Source organism: Oncorhynchus masou, chromosome 31 (assembly GCF_036934945.1).
Source record: "Oncorhynchus masou masou isolate Uvic2021 chromosome 31, UVic_Omas_1.1, whole genome shotgun sequence".
NCBI classification, from domain to species: Eukaryota; Metazoa; Chordata; class Actinopteri; order Salmoniformes; family Salmonidae; genus Oncorhynchus; species Oncorhynchus masou.
In genome coordinates this window covers 68,664,297-68,684,990 of record NC_088242.1, presented here as the reverse complement: position 1 = coordinate 68,684,990, position 20,694 = coordinate 68,664,297, and the positions used below count along the sequence as shown (strand labels likewise).

Below are 20,694 nucleotides of genomic sequence, written 5' to 3'. Positions count from 1 at the left end.
TTGAGTTCGCATCCCAATACTACACTTAATATGCATCACAGAAGACTGAAATATAACTAAACAGTTTGACACAGAATCACCAGATTTTCGTTGTTGAAAAATCACAAAAACATTCCACCCATGAGGCTAGAGGGCACTTTGGTTATTGACTGCAGGAAAGGGCTACAAAAGGTGCCAATATATTTGGCCGCAACTGTACAATAAATTCAGTATGGGTGACACTAGTTAGATCTTTATGGACTCAGACTGTATACATTGTCATGATCTATAGGCCCGATCACAGAGAGAGTTGTTTCAGTTGAACTACTTGTTTGTTCTGTAGTCAGCAGCAATACTTTACACATGAATGAAATCTCAGTTCGTCTAGCCACAACTCTGTAGTGTAAGCCTTGAGTGTGGTTTATGTTGCAATTAAAACAGCCTTTGACAACTTTGGATGAGACAAATGGAGAGAGGAGGAAATGAGTGAAATAATGAGGAAAGGGTTAGAAGGGAGTGTGTGAGAAAAACAAAGATCACATTGCCCTCTGCTGGTGTGGAAAAAGGATAATATAACTATGTCAGGAATGACATTATGGGCAGCAGCTGATGTAATGATATCATGTATCCTGCTCAACATACCGTTTTGGGAGTGTAACCACAACATAGCAGATACTGTACATACACCAAATAAGGAGAATAGTAGATATTATATTTAAGTTAACTTCTTTATTCTGGTTCATGCAATAGCATGGTACAGCATTAAGGAATTAAAGTATGAGGTTGAAATCAACAGAGGTGTAAAATAAAAAGCATGATCAAAGAGTTAGCCAGCTAACTTAAGTAAGTTATTTCAGAACATTTAGTTACATGTTTTACAAATTGACATGGTATAATTGACTCAAAAACATATCTAAAAAGTTTAGTTCTTAATGAACAAGAAATTCAGCCATTATTTCTGGCTTTGATCCTGATTTGTAGTATATCCTCTGGAGAAATCAAAAACAACTTTTGTGCAACTTTCATCACTTAATGTTCACTTCACACAAAGATTAAACACAACAAACTGGGAGAAGTTCTGTCATTGCGGATGGGTCACTAATTTAACTGACAGTTATACTGTTACAAACTAGCTGCACGTCTTCTACAGGAAGGAAATTGAGGAAATTAAATCATCTGTGTCATCAGTAAAACTATTCATCAGTAAAAAACTAATTTCTTCACTCACTGCCACAGGGTATTAGCAGTACATTCACCCTGGTAAACAAGATATTTAAAAGGTTGGTTTCCCAAACACAGATTCTCCATTGAGCATGCTTTTTAGTCCAGGACTAGGCTTAACCTGTGTCTGGGAAACCAGACATCAGTATCATATATGACTAGGTATACAGTATTATATTGTGGCCAACGTGTACAGTCCATTCGGAAAGTATTCAGCCCATTTGACTTTTTCCAAATATTGTTATGTTACAACCTTAATCTAAAATGTATTACATTCATTTTTTCCCCTCAAATCTACACAATACCCCATAATGACAGTGAAAATAGGTCTTTGCAAAATTTCTAAATGTATTTTTTTAAATAAAGAGAAATGCCTTATTTTTATAAGTATTTAAACCATTTACTATGAGACTCCAAATTGAGCGCAGGTGCATCCTATTTCTATTGATCATCCTTGAGATGTTTCTACAACTTGGAGTCCACCTGTGGTAAATTCAAATGATTGCAGTGGTGTAAAGTACTTAAGTAAAAATCTTTAAAAGTACTACTTAAGTAGTTTTTTGGGATAGCTGTACTTGACTATTTATATTTTTGACAACTTTTACTCCACTACATTCTTAAAGAAAATGTACTTTTTACTCCATACATTTTCTCTGACACCCAAAAGAACCCCATACATTTTGAATGTTTAGCAGGACAGGAAAAGTGTCTTAATTCACGCACTTATCAAGAGACCATCCCTGGTCATCCCTACTGCCTCTGCTCACTTAACACAAATGCTTTATTTGTAATCATGTCTGAGTGTTGAACTGTGCTCCTGGCAATCCGTTAATTTAAATTAAATAAAAAACAGGAAAATCGTGTCGTCTAGTTTGCTTAATATAAGACATGTTTAATGATTTATACTTTTGATACTTAAGTACATTTCAAACCAAATACTTTTAGACTTTTACTCATGTAGTATTCTACTGGGTGACTTTCACTTGAGTCATTTTCTTTTAAAAGGGTATCTTTACTTTTAATCAATTATGAAAGTTGGGCACTTTTTCCACCACTGATTGGACATGATTTGGAAAGCCACACACATATCAATATAAAAGGTCCCACAGTTGACAGTGCATGTCAAAGCAATGAGGTCAAAATAATTGTTCATATAGCTTTGAGACACGATTGTGTCGAGGCACAGATCTGGGGAAGGCTACCCAACAAAAATTCTGCAGCATTGAAGGTCCCCAAGAACACAGTAGACTCCGAGCTCCAGAGTTAATCTGTGGAGTTGGGAGAACCTTCCAGAAAGACAACCATCTCTGCAGCACTCCATCCATTTTTAAAATGTACTTTACCTTTAGTTATCAGGCCTTTATGGTAGAGTGGCTTCCAGACGGAAGACACTCCTCAGCGAGTTTGCCAAAAAGGTACCTAAAGGACTCTCAGACCATGACAAACAAGATTCTATTGTCTGATGAAACCAAGATTGAACTATTTGGCCTGAATGCCAAGCTGCATGTCTGGAGGAAACCTGGCACCATCCCTACGGTGGTAGCACAATGCTGTGGGGATGTTTTTCAGCGGCAGAGACTGGGAGACTAGTCAGAATCAAGGGAAAGATGAACCAAGCAATGTACAGAGAGATGCTTGATGAAAACCTGTTCCAGAGCACTCAGGACCTCAGACTGGGGTGAAGGTTCACCTTCCAACAGGACAATGACCCTAAGCGCACAGCCAAGACAACGCAGAAGTGGCCCAGCCAGAGCCCGGACTTGAACCAAATCTAAAATCTCTGGATAGATCTGAAAATAGCTGTGCAGCGACGCTCCCCATCCAACCTGACAGAGCTTGAGAGTGAAAGAAGAATGAGAAAAACCCCCAAATACAGATGTGCCAAGCATGTAGCGTCATGCAAAAGACAAGGCTGAAATCGCTGCCATAGGGGCTTCAAAGTACTGAGTAAAGGGTCTGAATACTTATGTAAAGGTATAATGTTTTTTATATACAGTTGAAGTCGGATGTTTACATATACTTAGGTTGGAGTCATTAAAACTCATTTTTTCAACCACTCCACAAAATTTCTTGTTAACAAACTATAGTTTTGGCAATTCAGTTAGAACATCTACTTTGTGCATGACACCAAGTGTTCCAACAATTGTTACCAGACAGACTATTTCACTGTATCACAATTCCAGTGGGTCAGAAGTTTACATACACTAAGTTGACTGTGCCTTTAAACAGCTTGGAAAATTCCAGAAAATGATGTCATGGCTTTAGAAGCTTCTGATAAGCTAATTGACATCATTTGAGTCAATTGGAGGTGTACCTGTGGATGTATTTCAAGGCATATCTTCAAACTCAGTGCCTTTTTGCTTGACATCATGGGAAAATCAAAAGAAATCAGCCAAGACCTCAGAATTATTTTCCCCAAATGCCTGAAGGTACCACGTTCATCTGTACAAATAATAGTACACAAGTATAAACACTATACGACCACGCAGCCGTCATACCACTCATGACAGAAACGTCTCCTAGAGATGAACGTACTTTGGTGCGAAAAGTGCAAATCAATTCCAGAACAACAGCAAAGGACCTTGTGAAGATGCTGGAGGAAACAGGTACAAAAGTATATATATCCACAGTAAAACAAGTCCTATATTGACATACCCTGAAAGGCAGCTCAGCAAAGAAGAAGCCACTGCTCCAAAACCGCCATAAAAAAAAAACAGAATACGGTTTGCAACTGCACATGGGGACAAAGATCGTACTTTTTGGAGAAATATCCTCTGGTCTGATGAAACAAAAATAGAACTGTTTGGTCATAATGACCATCGTTATGTTTGGAGGAAAAAGGGGGAGGCTTGAAAGCCAAAGAACACCCTCCCAACCGCGAAGAACGGGGGTGGCAGCCTCATGTTGTGGGGGTGCTTTGTTGCAGGAGGGACTGGTGCACTTCACAAAATAGATGGCATCATGAGTGAGGAAAATTGTGGATATATTGAAGCATCATCTCAAGACATCAGTCAGGAAGTTAAAGCGTGATCACAAATGGGTCTTACAAATGGACAATGACCCCAAGCATACTTCCAAAGTTGTGACAAAATGGCTTAAGGACAACAAAGTCAAGGTATCGGAGTGGCCATCACAAATCCCCGACCTCAATCCTATAGAAAATTTGTGGGCAGAACTGAAAAAGTGTGTGCGAGCAATTAGGCCTACAAACCTGACTCAGTTACACCAGCTCTTTCAGGAGGAATGGGCCAAAATTCACCCAACTTATTGGGGGAAGCTTGTGGAAAGCTACCCGAAACATTTGACCCAAGTTAAACAATTTAAAGGTAATGCTACCAAATACACTCAATTAGTATGTAAACTTCTGACCCACTGGGAATGTGATGAAAGAAATAAAATCTGAAATAAATCACTCTACTATCATTCTGACATTTCACTTACTTAAAATGAGGTGGTGATCCTAACTGACCTAAGACAGGGAATTTTTACTAGGATTAAATATCAGGAATTGTGAAAAACTGAGTTTAAATGTATTTGGCTAAGGTGCATGTAAACTTCCAACTTCAACTGTATGTACATTTGCACACAAAAAAATGTTTTTGCTTTGTCATTATGGGCTATTGCATGTAGATTGATGAGGGAGAAAAAACAATTTAATCAATTTTAGAATAAGGCTGTAACGCAACGTAATGTGGAGAAAGTGAAGGGGTCTGAATACTTTCCGAATGCACTCAAATCCATCGTATCATATTATTAACACCACAGACTAGGCCAAAGTCACTGTACAATCACCCTGTCATCAGAAAACACACATAACATGAATGAAAACACATCCCAAATCTTAGTGAACTTAACACGAAAAAAAAATGGTGGTTCTCTTTCTTTTTTTTTCTTCAAACTGATGAGAATCCAATGAAAAACAAACAGATTCCAGCACTATCCACAGTATAGACTCCATGTGTAGTCTTAAGGCGCTGTGGTTATCCCTGATTGAAGGCTAACGCCTACTGTGGCTTTGGTCCTCTACAGTAGAGCAACACTAACAGACCTCTAGGCTATTCCACATGGTCATCAACACTACTGTACATTCAAATACATCTGAGACATAGGACCATGATCAACCAAAACTGGTATAAAGAGTTCCAGGGTATGTAAAGTAGTTCACAGTATTCACAGTTCTACATGTGCTACATACCTTATACAGCCTGATGGCTCTGTGCCATGACACAGGTACATGTGACCATAGATTATGTCGTAACATCAATCAAGTCAGAGGTGACTTTATGGTCCCTCAAAAGCATCTTCCACAACACAGAGAAAGAGAGAGATAGTGGGTGGGAGGAGAAGAGAGGAGTCAGCGGTCTTATGTATAGCCAAAAGGTTATGTGATGGTTGAATTGAGTAGTGGTTGTAGGTAGGTCACATAGGTAGGTCACATGTATCTGTTGTGCCTGGTGGCTGCTGGTGGGGGTACGCTGGGAGCTGCTCGTGTGCTTCTTCTCGCTCCTCCCTCAGTATAGCCGCTTCTCATAACTACAGAAGGACAACACACAGACAACAATCAGGAATGCAAGTCAAGTCTCATTGAAACTCATATTAGACTAGATATACTAGATTGAGGGTTTTATCAAGTTGTTAGGGCTTTAAAAAGTCCTTATCTGTACTTCTAACCCTGAGTCTTCCTGAAAACAAAAAGATAACAAAGAGAAAATTGCAGTAGGAAAGGTTGTGAGCACAGGGGGAATGTACTTACATGGCACAAAAGAATATCTATGATGAGAGCATGAGTAAGAGAAAGAGAGAAGACATTTTGACTTAACTTCCTTCAGTACTACTGTTATACTCAGGGGTAGGCAATTACAGTGCATTGGGAATGTACTCAGACCCTGACTTTTTCCACATTACAGACTTACTCTAAAATAGATTACATTCTACAATCTACACACAATACCCCATAATGACAAAGCAAAAACAGGTTTTGAGAATGTTTTAAAATGTATTAAAAATATAAAAAAACGGAAATATCACATTTACATAAATATTCAGATGCTTTACTTAGTACTTTGTCGAAACACCTTTGGCAGCGATTATAGCCTCGAGTCTTCTTGGGAATGATGCTACAAGCCATGGCACACCTGTATTTGGGGAGTTTCTCCCATTCTTCTCTACAGATCCTCTCAACCTCCATCAGGTTGGATGTCGAGCGTCGCTGCACAGTTATTTCCAGGTCTCTCCAGAGATGGCTCTGACTGGGCCACTCAAGGACACACGTGCTTTGTCTTGGCTGTGTGCTTAGGGTTGTTGTCCTATTGGAAGGTGCACCTTCACCCTAGTCTTAGGTCCTTAGCGCTCTGGAACAGATTTTCATCAAGCATCTCTCTAATTTGCTCCGTTCCATCTTTCCCTCGATCCTGACTAGTCTCCCATTCCCTGCCACTGAATTAAAACACACAGCATGATGCTATCACCACCATGCTTCACCGTAGGGATGTTGTCAGGTTTCCTCAAGACGTGACGCTTGGCATTCAGGCGAAAGAGTTTAATCTTGGTTTCATCAGTCCAGAGAATCTTGTTTCTCATGGTCTGAGAGTTTTTAGATGCTTTTTGGCAAACTCCAAGCGGGCTGTCATGTGCCGTTTACTGAGGTGTGGCTTCTGTCTGGCCACTCTATCATAAAGGCCTGATTGGTGGAGTGCTGCAGATATGGAGAAATTTCCAGAAGGACAACCATCTCCACAGAGGAACTCTGGAGCTCTGTCAGAGTGACCATCAGGTTTTTGGTCACCTCCTTGACCAAGGCTCTTCTCCCCTGATTGTTCAGTTCAACCGGGCAGACAGCTCTAGGAAGAGTCTTGGTGGTTCCAAAATTCTTCCATTTAAGAATGATGGAGGCGACTGTGTTCTTGTGGACCTTCAATGCTGCAGACAATTTTTGGTACTCTTCACCAGATCTGTGCCTCGACACAATCCTGTCTCAGAGCTCTAGGGACAATTCCTTTGACCTCATGGCTTGGATTTTGCTCTGACATGCACAGTCAACTGTGGGACCTTATATAGACAGGTGTTTGCATTTCCAAATCATCTCCAATCAATTGAATTTACCACAGGTGGTCTCCAATCAAGTTGTAGAAACATCTCAAAGATCAATGGAAACAGGATGCACCTGAGCTCAATTTCAAGTCTCATAGCAAAGGGTCTGAATACTTATTTACATAAGTTATCTGTTTTACATTTTTAATACATTTGCAAAAATGTCTAAAAACCTGTTTTCACTTTGTCATTATGGGGTATTTTGTGTAGATTGATGAGGAACATTTTTTATTTAATACATTTTAGTATAAGGCTGAAATGTGATACAATTTGGAAACCTGGAAGGGGTTCGAATACTTTCCGAATGCACTGTATATCCGCAAATGGCCAGTGTGGGTGCAGGATTAGGCCCCAGCTAAAGCGGTTACAATTCTAGCACAATAAATTAACCAATCATAGTCAAAACGTAATTACTTGCATCTGCTGTTACTGCTTTGGCTGGAGCGAAAGCCTGCACCCACAATGGACCTCGTATGGTAAGACTGCCAATCCCCGGTTTAAGTAGCAACTCCTAAACAACATGTATTCAAGGAGATACGGACGCCACTGGTGAGAACAAACACACACACACACACTACCACCCAGAGCAAAGTTAAAGGACACGTCGGACACCGGCACAGAACATGAGACAAAAGGACAGGTTAGTCGATCACAGAGGAGAGGAGCACAAGATCTATAAGGAATTCCAGAGGAAAGACTGTGTAAGCGATACCAGACTTACGAGTGCAGCCCGTGTACTCCCCCCTCAACCTGAGCTGACATGGTCCTCTTCTCAAACTTCAGCTCCCCAGAGTACATCATGGACCTGGAATAACATACAACAATACATAACAAAAAATGGAACAGAGACACACAGATCATATCAAAGAAGTGGAATACAATAACACAGTCTAACATCTGTTCATAGACAAACCGCAGTATGCAGAGGCTCTTGGCTCCGATGTCTTGGCAGCCATGTTGTATGCCAGCAATGAGATAGGGGGCAAATTTATGGATGGAGCCTTTATCCTGGACCGACCCTGACACACCCTGAGCCACCTTCACCTTGTCCCCCTCACTGTCGAGACACACACACACATCCCCCTCACTGTGGAGTTACACACATCTCTCTCCTTAGCCCTATTACTGAAAATAAACAAAACAATCTGTCTCCCTCTCTCGACCTGAAGTAGCGTTTCTGGCTGCTGCTGTTCTTCTCCATGGCGTCAAGGGAGCCCATCCCGCGATACTTCTTTAGTCGCACGCCGTCCGAGAAGAAATACTCCCCCGGGGCCTCCGTGGTAGCCGCGAGCAATGACCCCATCATCACTGAGGGCACAGAGGTCAGGTGTCAGAAGTGAAAGGAGGTAAAAGTCTGACCATCAATAGTAGCCTATGATGTGGATTTTCCTGTTTATGGAAAAAAGGTTAAATATGCTGGGTGGGTTCAACACACACACACGCACCTGTGGATGCCCCGAGAGCGAGAGCTTTGACCACGTGTCCAACGGTCTGGATGCCTCCATCTGCGATGACAGGCACACCGAAACGCCTGGCATACTCTGCCACCTTGTACACTGATGTACCCTGGGGACGCCCACATGCCATCACTGGCACAAAGCAACATGTCAGCAATTCACAAATAGTTTGTATTGTTATCTAAACAGTCAAACTACTCACCTCCCTCCCTCTCCTTCTCCCTCCCCATTTGCTATTCTGCTCTGTCTCTCCGTACCTTCCTGGGTGATGCAGATGGAGCCACAGCCCATCCCCACCCTCAGAGCATCCACACCCGCATCTATGAGATTCTTAGCCTGTGCTGCAGTCACCACTACAGAGAATGAAAATAGAGGATGGGGAGAAAGAGAGAGAGAGAGAGAGAGTGAAAATGCAAGAGAGATTAACGTGAGAGGCATTGCTAGAGAAGGTAGAGGAGAGCAGACTCACCGTTTCCTCCCACCACCTGTAGTTCAGGGTATTTCTGTTTGATGTAGTTGATCATGTTGATCTGATAGACAGAGTTCCCCTGGGAGGAGTCCTACATGGTAAACAGACATGGGTTAGAGAGGAGTGGAACGCAAAAATACAATATAATAACCCAACTCCTTCCCCAGACCCACCAGCACCACCATGTCGACACCAGCCTGCATCAGCAGGTCCAGTCTGTACTTGTCCTCCTCTCTGGTTCCAATGGCAGCTCCACACAACAGCTGCTTCCTGGAGTCTTTAGAGGCCAGAGGGTAGTCTCTGTTCTTCTTCAGGTCTGTCCTCGCTATGATGGCCACCAGCTCATCACTGTCATTCACTATGGGCAGCTTACCTAAGAGAGACAGAGTACACAAAAGGAGAACTTCTCTAAAAATTATTTAATTTACCAAACAGAGATAGATATTTGATCATGTCCTGTCTGTGTAAAGAGTCTCTACAGAACATTGTGTTACTACCATATGGTACCTTTCTTGCTGCGCTGCAGGATATCGTTGGCTTCTTTCAGTGTTACACCAGCTGGTGCAACCACTAAATCTTCCCTCTTTGTCATGGCCTGCAAGAATCAACCATACATGTAAACCTCGCAGGAATAGTATTCAATACGACAAGTCACCCAGTTAACAATATATGTGTTGACAATTGTAATGACTGTATGTCCAAACAAACATGTCATTTAAAACATGTCAAGCACAAACACACACCTCTTCCAGGGGTTTGTCATGGTCTTTCTCGGAAAGGAAGTCGATGTCTCGGGAGGTGACGATACCCACCAGCTTGCTTCCCATCTTTCCCGTCTCTGTGACGGGGATGCCAGAGAAGCCGTGGCGGACCTTGGCTTCGAACACGTCTCCCACCGTGTGGTGAGGACTCATTACCACCGGGTCTGTGATGAAACCCTGCTCAAATTTCTGACAAATAAATAATGTAAGAAACATTACTCAGCAAATGGACCAGGAGGTTTGAGTGTATTCACATACTGTTATATTGTCACAATGCAATTTGACATGAGACTTTATACTGTTGATGTAGTGGTATATCAATATATTTGTAAATCAATATAGATCTGTAGGTTGTCCAACCGCTAGCCTCCATCTTACCTTGACCAAGCGGACCTCGTTGGCTTGGAACTCTGGAGTACAGTTATGGTGCATGATCCCGATCCCGCCCATGAGCTACGACAAACAGTGAACTGACCAATCAGGGTTAGCCAAACACGATGTTTGCCCAATGAGACTTCAATATACCAGAGTCCAGGTATTATCACACATTTGTGGGGGGCTCAATACATAAAAACCCACAACCAGAAATACCACTAGTATATGAAGTGTTGTGACAGATTTGTGGCCTTGTCTTATTGGTGTTGGCTGGGTGAGAAGGTGAGGAGTGGCTCTATACTCACAGCCATAGCGATGGCCATGGAGGACTCAGTGACTGTATCCATGGGAGACGAGATTAGAGGAGTCTTCAGGGTGATCTTCCTGGTCAGAGCTGAAGTCAGGTCCTGGGAACAGGAAGTAGACGTCACACTAATATCACATTACAGGGATGGAAAAAAATGTAACTACAAAAATAATAGCACCCTGTCAACCAAATATCTGTGACTGAGGCAAGACCAATCAGAACATGCAATACCTCATTGCCATTAGGTGGCACCATGGACATGAGCTGTCCCTGTTAATTCCTGATTATACAGTCAAATACCACAGGGGATATACCCTTCTGGCAGTAAAGAACAAACAAGCTAAAAACACCAGCACCTGTAGCCTACTAAAGCAATTACACAGGACATGAATCTGACTCGCAGCCATGAGGGACTAGTGTTGTTGTTCTCATCAGTGTTGTTCAAATCAAATTCTATTGGTCGAGAACACATATTTTGCAGATGTTATTGCAAGTGTAGAGAAAATTCTTATGTTCCTAGCTCCAACAGAGCAGTACAAAACAATACACGCAAATCCCCCCCCCAAAATAAATAAAGGATTTAAGAAATATAGAAATATTTGAACGAGCAATGTCAGAGTCCGGAATGTAAGTATATACGCATATGATGGTGTGTATAAACAGTATGGACAGTATATGAATAGAAAAGGTGTGTACAGCAGTAGTTATATAGATTGATCATTCATTAGAATACAGTATATACATATGAAGTGGGTAAAACAGTATGTAAATCTTATTAAAAAGTGACTGGGCAGAGACCAGATAGTGGTGACTATTTAACAGTGTCCTGGAGATAGAAACTGTTTTTCAGTCTCTCTGTCCCAGCTTTTATGCACCTGTACCGTCTCTGCCTTCTAGATGGTAGCAGGGTGAACATGCCGTGGCTCTGGTGGCTGAGGTACTTGATGATCTTCTTGGCCTTCCTGTGACACCGGGTGCTGTAGAGGTCTTAAAGCAGTGATTCCCAAACGTTTTATAGTCCCGTACCCCTTCAAACATTCAACCTCCAGCTGCGTACCCCCTCTCGCACCAGGACCAGTGCACTCTCAAATGTTGTTTTTTGCCATCATTGTAAGCCTGCCACACACACACTACACATTTATTAAATATTAGAATGAGTTTGTCACAAACCAGATGGTGGGAAGTGACAAAGAGCTCTTATAGGACCAGGGCACAAATAACAATATAATAATAATCAATAATTTTGCTCTTTATTTAGCCATATTACATAAAACTTTATTTGTTAATCGAAAATTGTGAATAACTCATCACAGGTTAATGAGAAGGGTGTACTTGAAAGGATGCACATAACTCTGCAATGTTGGGTTGTATTGGAAAGTCTCAGTTTTATATCATTTTTCACACAGTCTGTGCCTGTATTTAGTTGTTCATGCTAGTGAGGGCCGAGAATCCACTCTCACATAGGTATGTGGTTGCAAAGGGCATCAGTATCTTAACAGCGCGATTTGCCAAGCCAGGATACTATGAGCGCAGCCCAATCCAGAAGTCTGGCAGTGGCTTCTGATTAAATTCAATTTTCACAGAACCGCTTGTTGCAATTTCAATGAGGCTCGCATTCAGATATCGGTAAGTGGACTGGAGGCAGGGCATGAAAGGTATAACAAATCCAGTTGTTTGTGTCATCCGTTTAGGGAAAGTACCTGCGTAATTGCGCACCAAACTCACTCAGGTGCTTCGCTATATCACATGACATTGTCCGTAAGCTTGAGTTCATTTGCGCACAAAAAAATCCTACAATGATGGAAAGACCTGTGTGTTGTCCTTGTTAATACAGACAGAAGAGCTCCAACTTCTTAATCATTGCACATTGAGTAACATATTGAATATAGTTGCGGAGAGTCCCTGTAATCCTAGATTCAGATCATTCATTTGAGAAAAAACATCACCCAGATGGCCAGTTGTGTGAGACACTTGTTATCACGCATGGGGTCAGACGAGTGAAAATTATGGTCAGTAAAGAACTTTAAGCTCATTTCTTAATTTAAAAAAAAACGTGTCAACTTTGCCCCTTGATAACCAGCCCACTTCTGTATGTTGTAAAAGCGTTACATGATCGCTGCCCATATCATTGCATAGTGCAGAAAATATATGAGAGTTCAGGGGCCTTGCTTTAATTAACAAAGTTAACCATTTTCACTGTAGTGTCCAAAACATCTTTCAAGAATTCCTTTGACTCATCCAGCTGTAACGCATGGATTTCACTGGCTTGTATGCAAAGCAGTAATTGTTTTTCAAAACATCTCCTGCCATGTCACTGATGCGTTATGAAACAGTGTTGTTTGATGAAGGAATTGTCTGTATAGTTTTTTTGGCCTTTCCCCCAGCATTGTCCCAGCCATATCTGCGGCAGCAGGAAGAATTAAGTCCTCCACAGTAGTATGGGGCTTGCCTGTCCTAGCCACTCGGTAGCGCACCATATAAAATGCTTCTAGCTTCTTCTAATTAATGGTATATGTTGCTTTTATTCATGTCTTACTACTCAAATTCTTAATTCTCGCTCAAAATCTCCCACGGCTTGTTTTTGAAATTGGCATGTTTTGTTTCTAAAAGTCTTTGCAAGAGTGAAGGTTTCATTGAGTTATGAGAATCTTTTCACATATAACACACTGTGGCTGAGGAAAGGCACTACTCCCAATATAAGTGAACCAAAAATCAATGTAGTTCTCATCATATTTGCGCCTCTTCGATGGTCCAACGTCTCTGTCTGTTGTTCAGTGCTTTCCCGGGTAAGGGGGCAGTAGCTCTTTGACAGTTGTGAATCTGATGTAGCCAGTGTCCATGCTAGCTGGGCTAACAACAAATGTAGAATTACTTGCTAGCATTGGATGTGCTCGTGGAAGCAGAACAACTTGTGCCGTCGACAGGTGCAGGTGTAGTACTGCTGGTAGTAGCAGTACTACCATTAGAGCTGGTATGTGTCTCTATGGACGCGGGCCTTACTTTTTTTAACCATTTATACTTTTTTGAGTGAACGGAATGAGCAGCAGCTACGTTTGGCTACATATGAACCGTTAGTGGAATCTCTATGAGAGAGTAACGGTTAATGTGATTGGATGTTAATTATTTGACTAGGCTACCTGTATTTGGCATTGTCTTTGTTATTTCGCTGAACACTAGATGGTTTCATTTTATTTTTGGCAGTGAAACGAGGCTACTCAGGTGAGAAAAAAAAAAACTTTAAAAAAAAAATGTGAATCACCCCGACGGCATTGTGCATACCCCTGGGGAATACCTGTCCTAGAGGGCAGGCAGTGTACCCCCGGTGTACCGTTGGGCTGACCGCATCACTGTCTGGAGAGCCATGCGGTTGCTGACGGTGCAGTTGCCGTACCACACGGTGATACAGTTTGACAGGATGCTCTCAATGGTGCATCTAGAAGTTTGTGAGGGTCTTAGAGGCCAAGACTAATTTCTTCAGCTTCCTGAGGTTGAAAAGGCACTGTTGCACCTTTTTCACTACACTGTTAGTGTGGATGGATCATTTCAGGTTGTCAGTTATGTGCACGCCAAGGAACTTCAATCTTTTCACCCTTTCCACTGCGGCCCTGTCGATGTGGATGTGGGCGTGCTCCCTCTGTGGTCTCCTGAAATCCAAGATCAGCTCGTTCATTTTGTTGAAGTTGAGGGAGAGGTTATTTCCTGGCACCACTCCACCAGGGTCCTCACCTCCTCCCTGTAGGCTGTAATCAGGCTACTACTGTTGTGTCGTCTGCAAACTTGATGACCGAGTTGGAGACGGCCGTGGCCACGCGGTCATGGGTAGACAGGAAGTACAGGAAGGGGCTGAGCACCCACTCTTTTGGGGCCCTCGTGTTGAGGATCTGTGTAGCGGACATGTTGTTGCCTACCATCACCACTCGGGGTCGGCCTGTCAGGAAGTCCAGGACCCAGTTGCACAGAGTGGGGTTTCTGACCCAGGGCCCCGAGCTTAATGATGAGCTAAAAGGGCCCTATGGTGTTGAAGGCTGAGCTGTAGTCAATGAGAAACATTCTTACATAGGTATTCCTCTTGTCCTGATTGGGAAGGGCAGTGTGAAGTGCGATGGTGATTGCGTCGCCAGTGTATCTGTTGAGGCAGTATGCAGAAACAATTTGGACATCTTGAAGCAAGTGTGGACAACAGACTGGGCTAGGGAGAGATTGAACAGGTCCGTAAACACTCCAGCCAGCTGATCTGCACATGCTCTAAGGTCACGGCTAGTGATGCTGTCTGGGCAGGCAGCCTTGTGAGGGTTAACACACTTAAATGTCTAAATCACGTCCTCGTGAGCGACGGCACTGTGTTATCCTTGATTGTGTTGAACCTGTCCGGGAGCAAGGTGTCGGTGTCCGCGACGTGGCTTGTTTTCCCTTTATAATCCGTGATTGTCTGGAGTCTCTACAAAATAGAATTGCAACTCCACTTTACCTCTGTACTGACATTTTGTCTGTTTGATTTCCTTACTGAGGGAATAGCTGGGATGTTTGTACTCGTCCATGTTCCCAGTTACCTTAACGTGGTAAAATGTGGTGGTTCGCTCTTTCAGTTTTGCATGGATGCTGCCATCTATCCACGGTGTGTGTGTGTTTTGCCCTGGGCATGTTTGCACAGGCACAGAAGCGGAGAATCCCTTTGAGGTCTCAAGTGTGTGTGTGTGCGTGTGTGTGTACACGTTATTCAACTGAGAGAAACACTCAGCAACCTCCAGTCCTCAGAGAGACAGAGAACCACATGAGAGAAGTTGCTGCACACACACGACTTCTATGTAAGTCTGGTTATGATATCATATGTATTTGTATGTTCCAGACAACAGCAATGGAGTTGACTAAAGCTGTAGCACGGCTATAATATGGTATATGTAGCTTTGTTGTTATTAGCAATGAAAAGGTCAAACAAACTCACCACGTCATCAGAGTTAAAGTCTATGAAACCAGGAAGAATCAGGAAATCACTGTAGAAAGAGAGGGAGGGGAGAGAGAAAACATTGTAAGGTCAGACAAGTTCTTTTGCCAAACAGTGAGAAAACTGATTGGTAAACTCTCCCCACTCCTTGCCTCCCATCACCAGTCCTCTGTCTGAACCCTAACCAGCACAGCATCACATCCCTACACCCTTAACCACTCTGCATATCACACATACACCCTCACACAGTGTGTATTGGAGATAAAGCCTCTTTATAATACTCCCACTGTACTGGATGTGATGATTTGATTGTCTCTCTGTGTAAACCTCCATTAGGGCAGATAATATTAGAATGAGCACAAAAGTAAGGATGCATAATGATCCTTATTCTACTGGTCTGGTCTCACCATATCATCTCAGCAGTCAGTGAGTGTTTGTTTTTACTCTCGGGGCAGCAACATGATGTCTGGCTCTGAAGTTTGCCAAATTATATGACCACAACAGTCAACCTGGCGGCAGGGTCTTATACATGCGTTTTAGAGCTCTCTGAGTTATCGGGAACTGTGAGCACATCTGTTATAGTTCTGTAGTTGCCACATAAGTAAACAATTCAGCAATCAGCAACATGGACAGCACAGCGAGCAGCACTCACCAACAATGCTGTTTCAGCACCGCTGTCATAGATAGCGCCACGCACCTGTTGAGGGTGTGGCTACAGGCTGAAGGCCTCTTCATTGACTCCCTCTTTCATAACTTTAAATTGCACAATTATAGCAATTTCAATCAATATCATTGGAAATGCTGCTCTCTAACTCTGGTAGAATGTATACAAAATATTACTTGTATGTGAGTCCGTCCCCGATAGAGAAGAGCTGCTGAGCCGTGAGTCCATCTTCAGGCACGTACCCTGTCCCTCCACTGATCAGATAGTCAGCCATGCTGAAACACACACACACACACTTACATTCTTTCCTCTCTCCCATATACTGTCCATAGGCATAACCCTGTTGACCATAATGGAGGGCGAAGAGCTTCTAGAATCTAGACTCTAATGCAGGATTTGTAGTTTTCAACCTGCAGATTAAACATGGACATATTTAATGATATAATCCCCCATAATACCATATCTCCATGTTTCATCTTCATGACTGTGTGTGAAAATTCAAAGAGCGCCTGGGTAGAATACATGATCGTAAGTAAACTACATTTTTTGTTGTTGTTGCTCAACAGTTTATCCACCTTTGCCTAAAAATACATTGAAAGTATAGGGAGCGTTACTTTTTTCACTGCGACAAGTGGTCAGAGTTTACCCACCTATTTTTCTTTTGACCACATCACTGTTGTGGAGAGCTGGCTGTAACCTACCGTTTCTTGTTTTGACGTGATACAAGGGAATACACTGAATGTAGTGGTCTTTCTTCAGCACCTTATGATTATGGATGGATGTAGGACAACATCACAAGTTTACCTTCAGTGTGGTTGTTTACCTCTTGATTACATAAATACATTGGCTCTGTAGTCTGAATGTGTTGGCCAACCTACAGACTCTATAACCCTGTCAATGGAAACTCAGTCTGTGTGATGGTCATGCAGCAGGTAAGAAGCTTTAGTTACATCACTGTCTCCTGGGTAGCAGCTAACTGGGATTTATAAAGCTCACTAACCACCTCAATGAAAAAACCTTGCCTGGCAGATTAATATTTTGGCAGTTACTGTAGTTCATGTGGATGAAAGCCAGTAATTCACTAGGCTAGTGGCTTCTGGGACCCTGTAAGGACTTCGTTCCTGATTGTTAGGGCAATTGGAGGTTAGCTGATTATGACTGGCACAGTATAGTGGTTTTGTTTCTCACCTGTGTGTGTGTGTGTCTGACTCACCTCTCAGGTTCATATCCGGCTTGGATGCGTGTGGCGCTGTATCTCTGCGCGGCCGTCTCGTGGCCGTGAGGGTTGGTGTGTGTGTAGGCTCCATGGGTGTTGGCGTGTGTGTGTTCCCCTTCGAGGGGCAAGAGACGCGGCCTAGCGGGCTCGGTATCACCAACAATACGGCGGTAGTCGATCTGGTAGGTGTCACGCTCACCTTCGCCAAACCGGTCGTAGCCTTGACCCTCCATCCCAGAGAAATCCAGAGGAAACCGAAGCCTCTCACACACTTAAGGCCACACTCACGTCTCAAATGCACATTCAATGCCTGACAACTACAATGAGTCACACACCTGACATGTCACACACACACACACACACACACACATCTGCACATCAAATGCCACAAGAAAAAAGTCTTCCCCAGTGTGTGTTCTTTCTCTAACACACAGCTGACAGAGAGTGGTCTGTGTCACACTCGTTATAAGAAATACAGACACACACTCTCACTGCTGTGTCTTATCTCTTATGACGATATCAGTAGGACAAATTGAAATCATCCGGCCTCTGTCTTTAGGGTATTCTCCTGTCTTCTAGCTTCTCTGCAGATACAGTGCATGGGAGTTGAGGCCTGAGATTGGAAACCCTGATGTTCCTGAGATAGAATGACAGTTCCCTCGCTCTCTCTCAGTCAGACAGAAGAAGGGTGGGTCACGTTGCAGGCTCAGAAGGCCTTTGAGGAGGAGCCGGTTTTAGAGAGCCGAGCTGGAGCTGAAGTCCCAGGTCCTGGGTGAGGCTGAGTGAGTGTCACCTAGATGTCCCCTGGATGTTCCCCGGCCTCAGGCAGTGAGGTGAGCCCCAACAAGGAGCGAGGAGAGGATGCTGTGAGGGTAAAGCACCACCCCTGAGTATTGGAGAGCCCTGGGAGCTGAGCTAGTGGAAGTGTGAGAGACAGAGAGCAGTTTGTTTCTGAGACTACCAGACTCTTTTTCCTCCACTCTCCTCTCTTGTCTTGTCTTAGCTCTGTTTGTGACTGTAGCAGACGTCAGTCCTACAAAGAGGATTGGAGGAATTAAAGCAGGAGGGGGCAACTAGGTGGAGTGGAGGGAGGAGAGAGGGAATGAGAGTGGAGTGATAGAGGGGGCGGAGGGAACGGTTGGGGGTGGCGAGATGACACACTTTCCCTTCCCAGTATCGCCATGGTGAGGGGAGTGTGTGTTACCAGTCTCTAACAGCTTTGTGTAGGCAGGTTAGCTAAACTAAACTCTGTGCTGCTCTGAACCCATTGACTGAGCGGAGGGTAACTGGGTTGCTAGGGACGCTCTCAGGAACATCATCTGCAGATGACTGCTTGTGACAATTACTGAGGGATTGGACCTAAAAAGCCTCTTCAATACTCACTTACAGTCTCTCTCTCTCTCTCTCTCTCTCTTGTATACTCTCTTTCTGTATGCCCTGTAGGGGAGAGTGGGGTAAATTGAGCCTAAAGGGTAAATTTAGGAAACCATAAACAAAATTAATAATTTGACCAAATATTTAGGAAGAGGTCATCATTTCCTCAGTCTCTATTAGCTTCAATATGAGGCCCTAAACCTAGCATGAAAGCACATCCTTATAGCTGTTTGGGCTAATATAGTCCAAGGGCTTGCCTTTGGGTAAGTTGAGCCAATGGCAAACTGAACAAATTGAAGTGTTTTCTTCCCAGGGGTAACACAAGGCATTATGGCTGGGATATGAGGTAACATCAGGGCCTGGCCTATGTTAAAAGTGTTGTTTTTTTTAAAGGTGTTTTGTTAGGTGTTAAACCTGTCACACTGGTGTTAAAAGATGCTTAAAATGATGAAGACAAAAAAAATATTATAGTGTTTGGGAAATAAAGATAGACATGGTTTTAAAAAGGTAGTGGTAATATTTCATTCAGTACAGAACTGTGTAGGCGGCTTAACTTACCCTGTATTTCTTGAAAACCCTATGCGGCATTCTGCTTTCTCGCTACAGGTCTCAGCTGTTAGCGTCGCCCGACGCTGTGTTTTAACGTCTAGAATCATAAATAATCATCGCTTGCGATGCAGCTTTTGAAACATATGGCCCATATCTTTCATCCGAAGAAATAATCATTAAAATAAAAAAGATACCCTTACTGTAGCAGTTTTTGCACAGACCCATTCAACTATGGGTGCCTCCATCTAAGGAAACTACACTTCCCAAGTTACACTTACACACAGGTGTTCAGAGCAAGCTTGTTAAGTAATTAGCACAGGTGGTCGTCTGTTTTCCATAAACAAGCACTGTAACATGGAGATATGGCTGTTTTGAAACACTTACCCTATCAAGGTGTGTATCAATTTAACCTTATTTTCTTTAATGCTGATATGTAAGATAAACTGCACTGCAAGTGATACATGTTAATATTCATACAGAGCTTCAGGGATCTCAACAAAACTCCCCCCTATAGTAGATGTCTTCATCCAATGACTAACATTGTATGTCTCGTAGATCCCCACAGTGGAGGTATGATAACACCCATAAAACCTAGCAGTCAAACAAGGAAATGGTTCCAATTTTTTTTTCCACCATTCATTTTTCCATAGGGAATTTTAGAAACATTTAAAATAAGGGCTGTGTTTCATGTAGGCTTACCCTGGCATGACGTTTTTATAACCATATAAGTCTCTATCGGACAAGGTGACTTTCATCAATATATTTATTGATTAGCATCAAAGTAGACATCCAAAACTACAAATCCCTGCAAGTTCCTGTAAGTCATTTCAAGCTGACACGTTTGTTAACAGGTATTGTGTCCATATAAACTTGCACAAGAAAGTTTACACAATTGTCCATTTAAAGAAATGTAGCCAATTTATTCACTACTACATTTAGTTAGTTAATACAGAGATTCTTACCTTTGCCTCGATTCGGCAGCCTCTTCCAGATCATCATGGCATTTGTAGCTCTTTGTGATAGCCGCATTAGCAGCTAATTAGTCTTTCATTGGGGGGGTGTTAAATACCAGCGAATATATTGATAAAAGTCACCTTGTCCTAGAGAGATTTACACAGTTATCAAAAAGTCACACCAGGGTAAGCCTTCATCCAAAATCCCCTATGGGAAAAACAATTGGAACCATTTTACTGTTTGACCACTAGGTTTTATGGGTATTATGACTCATACTGTGGTAGTTTTTATTTTTATTTCACCTTTATTTAACCAGGTAGGCAAGTTGAGAACAAG

General features: G+C 42.7%; 1 protein-coding gene across 3 annotated transcripts; it reads right to left on the bottom strand.

Annotated features, from left to right (window-relative positions):
• Nucleotides 1-688: 688 nt before the first annotated feature.
• Nucleotides 689-20,548, bottom strand: LOC135524328 (inosine-5'-monophosphate dehydrogenase 1b). Of its 3 annotated transcripts, XM_064951784.1 has the most exons (17): nucleotides 19,414-20,548; nucleotides 17,479-18,918; nucleotides 16,442-16,540; nucleotides 15,602-15,650; nucleotides 10,658-10,759; nucleotides 10,356-10,430; nucleotides 9,960-10,166; nucleotides 9,724-9,811; nucleotides 9,390-9,589; nucleotides 9,217-9,307; nucleotides 9,005-9,100; nucleotides 8,736-8,879; nucleotides 8,454-8,598; nucleotides 8,204-8,347; nucleotides 8,012-8,095; nucleotides 7,705-7,801; nucleotides 5,644-5,733 (listed from the first exon to the last, which is right to left on the bottom strand). In XM_064951784.1, exons 2-16 carry the CDS (start codon nucleotides 17,712-17,714, stop codon nucleotides 7,717-7,719), a joined length of 1,845 nt encoding a protein of 614 aa, XP_064807856.1. In that variant the 5' UTR covers nucleotides 17,715-18,918; nucleotides 19,414-20,548; the 3' UTR covers nucleotides 5,644-5,733; nucleotides 7,705-7,716. The 3 variants fall into 3 exon arrangements, with proteins under 3 accessions (XP_064807857.1, XP_064807856.1, XP_064807855.1); XM_064951783.1 differs by having other exon boundaries at nucleotides 17,479-20,548; XM_064951785.1 differs by lacking the exon at nucleotides 7,705-7,801 and having other exon boundaries at nucleotides 689-5,733; nucleotides 17,479-20,547.
• Nucleotides 20,549-20,694: the final 146 nt, after the last annotated feature.